We start from the raw sequence: 10,254 nt of genomic DNA, 5'->3' as shown, positions 1-10,254 counted from the left end.
GATATATCTATATCTATCTATCTATCTATACTTTTTTTTATGTGCTGTTGAGTCACCTAAAATCCATAGCAACCCTATGTACAGCAGCTCTGAACCCTGCCCTGTCCTGAGCCATTCTCACTAATTCTGACACACCAACCACCATTACCCCAATCACTGCATCAATCCATCTCATCCAGCATCTTCTTCTCCTGCGCTGTCTCTTCTAAGCATAATGTCCTTCCCCAAGGACCTGTCTCTCCTGGCCACATGCATATATACCTTTCTTGAATTCTGCACAATGATTAAAGGTGACAGGTTTGGTTTTAAAGTTATTCTTTATGTTTATAGTTTATACTTTCAGTTGGGGAGAGGAAGGCCTTAAAAAAAGTGGTGGTGGTGGTGGTGGTTGTTATATGCCATTGAGCCACCTCTACTCATAGTGATCTTGTATATACGTTAGCTCTGAAACCTGCCCTATCCTGAGCCAATCTCATCATCTCAGCTAGACCTTATCCCATTCCTCCAGTAACTGAATCAATCCATCTCATCCTGGGTCTTCCTCTCCTGTGCTGTCCTCCCACCTTTCCAAGCATGATATCCCTCTCCAAGGGTTGGTCCCTCCTGGCCACATGACCAAAGTATGTGATGTGGAGCCTCAAAATCCTTGTCTCCGGGGAGCAGCCTGGTTTTACCCTCTCCGGGACATACCTGTTCGTTCTGGCATTCCACAGTATGTTCAACTCTCTTCTCCAGTACAACTAATAGGCAGAAATACTTCTTCTATAATCCACAGTTATTGTCCATCTCTCAGATACATAGCAAGTAATTGTGAAGACCATATCCTGGATCAGGCACAGCTTAGTCTCCAGACTATCATTGTTGTTCTAGAGAGGTCTCTGACATCAGACTTTCCCAATGCAATTAGTCTTTTGATTTTCTGACTGCTGGTGCCAAGAGTGTTGATTGTAGAACCAAGCAAGCTGAAGTTATCAACAATCACAATGTCTTTTCCATCCTTTATGAAGCTGCTAATTGCCCCAGTGGTGAGAATCTTTGGTTGTTTTTGTTTTGTTTTTAATGTTGAGCTTCAATTTATAGTGAACACTACATTCCTTGACCTTCTGCAGCAATTGCCTCATGCCCTCTTCAGTTTCAGCAAGGAAGGTTTTGGCATTTACATAACAGAGATTGTTGATAAGTCTTCTTCTAATCCTCATCCCACATTTCTCCTCATAAAGTTCAGCCTCCCAAATGATCTATTCTGCATACAGATTGAAAAGGTATGGAGATAGGATTCATCCCTGATGCATACATTTCTAGATCCTGACCCATGCAGTGTTTCCATTTTATGGTCTGGTGACTGTTTTCTGGTCCAAGTATAGGATTCGCATGAGCACAATTAAGTGTTCTGGGATTCTTATTCTTCTCAGGGTTCAACACAATTTGTTGTGATCAACACAGTCAAATGTCTTTGCATAATCAATGAAACACAGGTAGACATTCCTCTGGTACTCTCTGCTTTTGGCCAAGATTTGAGAAAAGTACATTTGCATTAAGTAAAAACGTGATTACATTACCTCTCACATCAACAGCAACTCCACGTTCAATTGGTAGGACTATGAAGAGAATGCTGATTCTCATCAGCAGGAGAAATTAAGTTCCTTGGACTTTGTCAGCTGGACTCTGCTAGCACCATTGTTACTGTTAATGTAGAAGTTTGGTGCTGTAACTGGCCTTGAACCAGATCAACAGGATATCTTGATTAAGAATGATCTGGTCACCCTGCTTTCTAAAGGCCAGATTTTGCTGTTTTTGCTGATCAGGCTTAGTCCTGAGAAACACCATGGTAGTTGTTGTTGTTGTTGTTGTTGATTACCTTCGAGTCGAGCGCAACTCATAGAGACCCTATAAACAAAAGGCCTGAAGCCCCTCTACAACTATCAATATTTATCAAAGTTCATAGTTTCAGGAGGCATGTTACTTAGAAATTGGATACCACTCCTACTTTCAAACCTGCCAAAATATGTTATTGTTGTTATGTCCCATTGAGTTGCCTATGATTAGTCTCACTAATTCAGACACACCAACCCCCATTGCCCCCATTACTGTATCAATCCATCTCATCCGAGGTCTTCCTCTCCTGCACTGTCCGTCCACCCTTCTGAGCATGATGTCCTTCTCCAAGGACCAATCTCTCCTAGCCACGTGCCCAAAGTAAGTGAGGCAGAGCTTCAAAATCCTAACCTCCAAGGAGAAACTTGGTTTCATCCTCTCCAAGACTGATCTGTTTGTTTTCTTGGCAGTCCATGGTATGTTCAGGACTCTTCTCCAGCACCACAACTCAAAGGCATCAATTCTTCTGTCATCCTTAGTCATTGTCCAACTCTCTGAACATAACAAGTAATTGAGAAAACCATGGCCTGGATTGGGCTCACCTTTGTATCTAGACTAACATCGTTGCTCTTCACCACTCTGGAGAAGTCCATGACAGCCGATTTTCCCCAATGCAATTCGTCTTTTGATTTCCTGACTGCTGGTGTTGAGCGTTGATTGTGGATCTGAGTAAGCTGTAATAGTTAACAACCTTAATCTCTTCTCCATCTGATATGGTGCTGCCAATTGGCCCAGTAGTGAGAATCTTAGCTTTCTTAATGTTGAGCTTCAATCCATATTGAAGACTACCGTTCTTGACATTTTGCAGCAAGTGTTTCAGGTCTTCTTCAGTTTCAGCAAGCATGGTTGTATCATCTGCACATTGTAGATTGTTAATGAGTCTTCCTCTAATCTTGATGCCACACTCCTCCTCATAAAGCCCTGTTTCCCGAATGATCTATGATGCATACAGATTGAAAAGGTATAGAAACAGGATACATCCTTGATGCACTCCTTTCCTGATTTTGAACCATGCGGTGTTTTCTGGCTCTGTTCTGAGATTTGTTTCTTGATCCAAGTGTAGGTTTCATATAAGCACGATCATGTGTTCTGTGATTTCCATTTTCCCCAGTGTCAGCCACAATTTGTTGTGATCCACACAGTCAAGTGCCTTTCCTCCCCTATATTGATGTTGAATCCTGGAGTAGCTGATAATAAGGCAAATTCTTCCACCGAGAAATATCACAAACAATACAATTCACTTTAGACTTCTTAAAGAAAGGCATCAGGATTGGAGGAAAATTCATCAACAATCTGCACTATGCAGATGACACAACTCTGCTTGCTGAAGGAGGATCTGAAGTGCTTGCTGAAGAAGGTCAACGACTATAGCCTTCAATATGGATTGAAGCTCAATATCAAGAAAACAAAGATTCTCACCAATGGGCCGATTAAGAGCATCATGATAGATGGTGAAAAGATTGAGATTGTAAACAATTTTAGTTTTCTTGGTGCCACAGTCATCACTCTTGGCACCAGCAGCCAGGAAATTAAAAGATATATTGCGTTGGGAAAGTCAGCTGTCATAGACCTTTCCAAAGTACTGAAAAGCAACGATGTCAGTCTGGAGACTAAGGTGTACCTGATCCAGGTCATGATCTTTGCAATTACATGGTCTTTGCTATGCAGTGGAAAACTGGACAATGACTTGGATGATAGCAAAAGAATTGATACATTTGAGCTGTGGTGTTGAAGAGTATTAAATATACCATGGACTTCTAAAAGAATGTATAGGTTGATCCTGGAGAGGGTTAAATCAGGCTGCTCCTTGAAAGCTTCGTCTGCCATACTTTGGACATGCTTTAAAGAGGGACCAGACCTTGGAGACAGACATCATGCTTGGGAGGGTGCAGGGACAGCGCAAGAGAGGAAAACCCTCAATGAAATGGATTGATTCAGTGACTAGGGTAATGGGGAGGCAGGTGTGTCAGAGATTTGCACAGAATAGACCAGGGCTTAGGGCTGTTGTACATAGATTGGCTATTAGTTGCAGGCGACTTGACAGCACATAACAACAACAACAACAACAACACATTGATAGCTGCTGTTTTCTCATAGTGACCTTTGCACAACAGACAAATTGTTGCACAGTCCTACATAATCCCCATGATTTTTATCAGACTACTTTCATTGACTGATTTTCTGAAGTAAATTACAAGGTCTTTCGTTCTAGTCCTCTCCAGTCTGATAGCTCTGCTGTGATCTGTTTAGTATCACAGTGATATGCAAGTCTTCAATAACATGAGTGATGGCTGTGTATGCATTTCCTTGGTCAAAAGTCTCTGTGCTTGCTGAAAACAAAGAAATACCTAAAGCATTCACCAATAAAGTTAAAAGACTGTAATTTTCATTATGTATGATTATTGTTGTGTTGTTTTTTACTGTCAAGTCATAACCAATTCATAGCGTACCCTTCAATGGTTTTTAGAGGCAGTGTATTGCACAGGAGGAGATAGCTTATCTTTCTCCCAAGGAGCAGGGGGTGGATTTGAGCCACATGCTTTAGCACTGGCAGTGTACTTCCCTACCATTAAGCCACCAGAACCTATTGTTGATTACACTTTATAAAACAAACAAAAAAAATCTCAAACTCACTGCCACTGACATGTAACCAATTCATAGCTTACCCTTTAGTAGGTTTTTAGAGGATGTAAATCACATGAGAGAATTCTTTCTTTGTCACTCATCTTTCTGTTTATGATGTTTTCTATTGTTTCTAATTTTCCATTAATTTTCTCTATTTGATCTGGCATACTTTCTTTTTACAAAAAATTTCTCTACTTTCTGTGTTTTTCTCAATATATAGAAGACACTTAAGTAATTTCCTCTTGAATTCCTTATCAAAGTTACCATAACCTTTCTTCCTCAGAAAGATTTTCTTGTTCTGTACTTTGGTCATTTTTTTGTTCCATTTAATCTTCTCTCTTTTTGCTACTTTGAGATTATCTGTTGCCTACTAAACATTGTGAAGCTGCTATCTTTGTGGCTGAAAATAAGACGTCTGTCCTAAAAGTGTCTGCCGAATAGTAGGGCTCTTGTCCTGTGACAGAGTTTCTGCTGGCTTGAGAGGAGCCTTGAATAGGCCATGTGTTTAGGATGAACTATGATCATGTCAATCTTCTTCTTCTTGCTGAATGTGGAGCCAAGCAAACTAAAGCTGTGAACAATCTCAATCTCTTCACCATCCATCCTGATGCTGCCAATTGGTCCAGTGGTGAGAATCTTTGTCTTCTTGACATTGAGCCTCAATCCATATTGGAGGCTGCAGTCCCTGACCCTCAGCAGCAAGCATTTCAGGTCCTCCTCAGTTTCAGCAAGCAGGGTTGTGTTATCTGCATAACGCAAATTGTTGATAGATCTTCCACCAATCCTGATGTCACATTTCTCCTCATAGAGCCCAGCCACCCGGATAATCTGTTCTGCATATAAATTGAAAAAGTATGGAGATAGGACACATCCCTGACATACATCTTTCCCAATTTTGAACCATGTATTGTTTCCTTGCTCAATTCTGATGACTACTTCCTGGTGCAAGTATAGGCTTTGCATAAGCACAGTCAAGTGTTCTGGGATTCCCATTCTTCTCAGAGTCAGCCACACCTTGTTGTCATCCACACGGTCAAATGCCTTTGCATAGTCAGTGAAACACAGATAGACATTCCTCTGGTAATCTCTGCTTTCAGGCAAGATCCATCTAACATTAGCTTATACTATCTTCTAAACCCAGCCTGCACTTCTAAAAGTTAACTGTTGATGTGCTGTTCCAGTAGTTTTTGGATAATCTTCAGCAGAATCTTGCTTGCATGTGATATCAGTGATATTGTTCGATAATTTCCGCACTCTACTGGGTCACCGTTCTCTGAAATGGGAACAAATATTGATCTCTTCAGTCATTTGGCCAAGTGGTTGTCCTCCAGATTTCTTTGCACATACAGGCCAGTGTCTCTTTGTTGAAATATGTCATTTTGTATGTCATCAATTCCTGGAGCCTTGTTTTTTGCCAATTATTTCAGAGCAGCTTGAACTTCTTCCTTCCTCACCACAGGCCCTTGCTCATACATTGTTTCATGAAATTCTTCTGTGTCCGGAAATAGCCTTTCCTAATATCATGTCCAAAATATATGGATGAAGCTTTACCATCTTTACCTTCAATGAACACTCTGGCTACACTTTCTCCAAGAAACATGTTTGTTTTTTTGTCAATCTCAACCCTCTTCTCCAATATAACAACTCAAACACATCAGTTCTTATCCTGTCATCCTTATTCATTACCCAGCTCTCACATGCATAGCAGGTGATTGGAAAGGCTATAGTTTGAATCATATGCACCTTAGTCTTTGAACTGTTATCATTATCATTGCTCTTCAGGATTTTGGAGAGATTCGTGACAGCAGATACTCCCAATGTTATTCATGTTGCTATCTCCTGCCTACTAGTACCACGGCATTGACTGTGCATGCACCCAAGCAAGATGAAATTGTTGACAATTTCAACCTTTTCCCCCAACTATCATATGTTACTTATTGATCCAGTGGTGAGGACATTTATTTTCTTGATGTTGACATTCAATCCATATTAAAGATTGCAGTATTTGATCTTTTGCAGCAAGTGCTTCAGGTCCTACTGAGGGCAATCAAGATTGCATCATCTATATAACGTAAGTTGTGGGTTAGACTTCCTTCAATTCTGATGCCACACTCTTCCTCATAAAGTCCACCTTCTCAAATGATTTGCTCAGTTGTTTGTTGTTTGTTTTTGTTTTTTTTAATTAGTGTGAACATGTGTGAATTAGTCTCTTTCACTCCAGAATCTAGGTTTTTGCCTGGTCTTTTATTTTTCTTCTTATTGTATAATTACGTGCAACAAAATACTTGCCTTTTCAGTATCCTTTACATCAGTGAGGTTGGTTACATGTATTGTGTTTTGTAACCATATGTATGAAGAGACATCTGACATATCCTTCCCAGTTTTAAACTATGCCTTTTTCCTTGCTCCATTCAGACAAGAACTTCTTGATCTAGTTATAAATTTCATATGACCATAATTAAGTGTTCTTGAATTCCCATTCTACTCAAGGTTAGCCATAGTTTATTATGATCTGCACAGTCAAATGCCTTTGCATAGTCAATAATGAACAAATAGACATTCTTCTAATACTCTCTTTCAGTCAAGATCCGTCTGACATCAGCAATAATATTCCAGGTGCCTCTTCTAAATTCAGCTTGAATTTAGCAGTTCTTTATCAATTTACTGTTCTAACCATCATTTGTTGCTCTTCAGGAATATTTTGCTTGCATGTGATATTAATGATAGTGTGTGATAATTTCCACATTCTGTTGGACCACCTTCCTTGGGAATGGGAACAAATATTAATTTCTTCTAGTATGTAACCAGGTGGCTGTCTTCCACATTTCCGTACTCAGAATGGTGAACACCCTGAGGGCTACTTCTGTTATTTGGAATATTTCAATTGGTATTTCATCAACTTCTGGGGCTTTATTTTTTTGCCAATGCCCTCAATACATCTTTAATTTCTTCTTTCAACACCATTGGCTCTTCATCATATGCCACTTCTTGAAATATTTCTGTGTAGACCAGTTCTTTTCTGTACAGTGACTCCATGTATTTCCTCCACTTTCTTTTGATGCTTCCTGGATCATTCAAGATTTTGTCTATTGGGAAGCAGGGCTTTATGAGGAGGAATGTGGCATCAGGATTGGAGGAAGACTCATCAACAACCTATGTTATGCAGATGGCACAGCCTTGCTTGCTGAAACTGAAGAGGACGTGATACACTTGCTGCAGAAGATAGTAATAGAAGACTGTAGTCTTCAGTATGGGTTGTAGGTCAATCTCAAGAAGACAAAGATTCTTACCACTGGGCTAATAGGCCATGATAGATGAAGAGGAGATTGAGGTTGTTAACAGTTACAGCTTGCTCAGCTCCACAATCAGTGTTCTTGGCACCAGCAGTCAGGAAATCAAAAGAGTAATTGCATTGGGAAAATCTGCTGTCATGGACCTCTCCAGAGTGCTGAAAAGCAACGATGTCATTCTAGAGACAAAGATGTGCATAAACCAGGCCATGGTGTTCACAACTGCTTGTTATGCATTAGAGAGCTGGAGAATGACTAAGGATGAAAGAAGATGAATCAATGTCTTCAAATTTTGATGCTGGAGAGGAGTCTCGAACATACCTTGGACTGTCAAGAAAACAAATAGGTCTGCCTTAGAGAGGATGCAACCAAATTTCTCCGTAGAGGCTAGGATTTTGAAAGTCCTTCTTACATACTTTAGACATATGGCCAGGAAAAAAACAGTCCTTGGAGAAAAAAGGGTATCATGCTTGGAAAGATGGACGGACAGTGCAGGAGAGGAAGATTCCGGGTGAGATGAATTGAGACAGTAACTGGGACAATGGGAATTGGTATGTCAGAATTAGTGAGACTGGCCCAAGACAGGGCAGGGTTCACAGCTGCTGTACATAGGATTGCTATGGGTCGCAGGTGACTCAACAGCACATAATAACAAGAAAAATACCAAGATTTTCTCAGTATTGCAACTCAAGGGTCAAATTTGGTTTTCAGCTCTTTCCGTTTGAGAATTAACAAGTTCTTCCTTTGTTATTCTCCAACCCTAGTTCCCTCCACATACAGTTATAATATTTTCTTTGTCTTCTTTAGCTGTCCTTTCAAATCTTCTACTCATCTCTGTTACTTCAGCATCTTTTCTGTTTGTTTTGGCTTCTTGGATGCTCAAGTGCAATTTCCAGATTCTTAAGTGCAATTTTCAGAGTCTCTTCTGACATCCATTTTGATCTTTTCTTACTTCTCTGTTTTTACAGACCCTTTACTCTCTTCATTAATGATATCTTTAATGTCATCCCAAAATTCATCTGGTCTCCAATCCTGTTCTTGAGGTTATTTTTAAATTCAGGTGGGAATTTTGGTCCTTGTGGACTTGCTTTCAATTTCTTCAACTTCAATTTGTAATTGATGACCTCTTCCACAATCAACACCATGCTTCATTTTGACTGCTGATAATGAGCTTCTTCTGTGATTCTTTCCACAGATGTAGTCAATCTAATTCCTGTGCAGTCCATCATGTGAAGTATGGTGGCTTAGTGGTAAAGAATTATGCTGTCACCCCAAAGGTACACGTTCTAACATATCCACCAGTTGTTCTGTGGGAGGAAGATGGACAATCTCCTTCCATGTGATTTACCGCTTCTGAAAACCTACTAGAGGGTCAACTATGAGTTAGAACTGACTTGAAGGGCACAAGGAACAAGAAGGAATACTGTACCTTTCCCATTAGCTAACCAGATCTGCAGTTGGGTACCTCCACAGTGTGAGCATCTCCACAGACCTTGGTCCCAACAACTAATTAAAAAGCCATTCAAAATGGCTTCATTGCACCTTTTATGGTATTGTGGTTAATCCGTATTCTCATTCTAGGTTTTTCTTCAATTCTTTAATTTTATTTTTGGTGGTCCCGGATAATATTTTATTTATGATGTCTTTGTTGAAGAGAGCCTGAATTGGTATCTGTCTACTCCATATTACCCCTGAACGATTTCTTATTCAGGTGGGATTTCACGGGTAACTATTTCAACTGAGAGTCAAGTGAAACAATTAAGGAGTCTTTTAATACAATTAACACTTCCTTTAGTTCTATATAACTTGAGTGTACTCCTGGTCTGATTACAAATAAGATAATAAGTAGTTTGTTTGATAATATTTTGTATCAGCAATTTTGTAGATAACTTTCCTTTTGATTGATTAAACTGTTCTGCAAATATTAGAGTCCAATGCGCTATCCATTGTGTGACAGAGCTACCTTGTTCTGTTAATTTTAGGAGGAAAGTAACTTGCTTCTGAGAAGAAATTGAAATCCTGAGTTCCTCCAGTTAGGATTAATATGTACACTTTTTAAAAATTTTATTTTCTTAATTTTCATGAACATTTACAGAGTTTTTTTATTTACATTTATTAATTGTTGCAATTTTCTCCCTGCCCAGCCCTCCCACACATTTCTCTCCTCTCTTTGAAAACTAAAAGAAAAATTCTTTCTTTGGAATACAATCACCCCGCACCCCCCCCCCCCCCCCCCCACACTACACTATGCAACCTTAATTCTGAACTCTTGTGATAACCATAATACCTGAACATATATTGCTTTTAAGTTGTTCTCTCCCTCATCAGCTTCAATGCAGTATACATAATTTATCCACTTTTTCTCAGTCTTACCCCAACCCTGATGTCAGTCCCATTCTACAACAGTGGCACCATGCAGTATTTGTCCTTTTGTGACTGAGATATTTCACTCAGCATAATGTCC

General features: G+C 39.7%; 1 protein-coding gene across 4 annotated transcripts in view; it reads left to right on the top strand.

Annotated features, from left to right (window-relative positions):
* PHKA1 (phosphorylase kinase, alpha 1 (muscle)) overlaps positions 1-10,254 on the top strand; it is a 742,463-nt gene that overhangs the window by 638,073 nt on the left and 94,136 nt on the right. For 2 of the 4 annotated variants that reach the window (XM_006895992.1, XM_006895990.1), the window contains exon 28: positions 9,514-9,539. The exons of the other annotated variants lie outside the window; for them this stretch is intronic. In XM_006895992.1, coding sequence (XP_006896054.1) covers positions 9,514-9,539 — 26 coding nt within the window. The remainder of the gene's footprint in view (positions 1-9,513; positions 9,540-10,254) is intronic. 4 annotated transcript variants of the gene reach the window in all.

This window comes from Elephantulus edwardii, unplaced genomic scaffold (assembly GCF_000299155.1).
Source record: "Elephantulus edwardii isolate Elephantulus edwardi_28Jun2011 unplaced genomic scaffold, EleEdw1.0 scaffold00178, whole genome shotgun sequence".
NCBI lineage: Eukaryota > Metazoa > Chordata > Mammalia > Macroscelidea > Macroscelididae > Elephantulus > Elephantulus edwardii.
The sequence above is the reverse complement of the archived record's forward strand: the minus strand, read 5'-3'. Positions and strand labels throughout refer to the sequence as shown.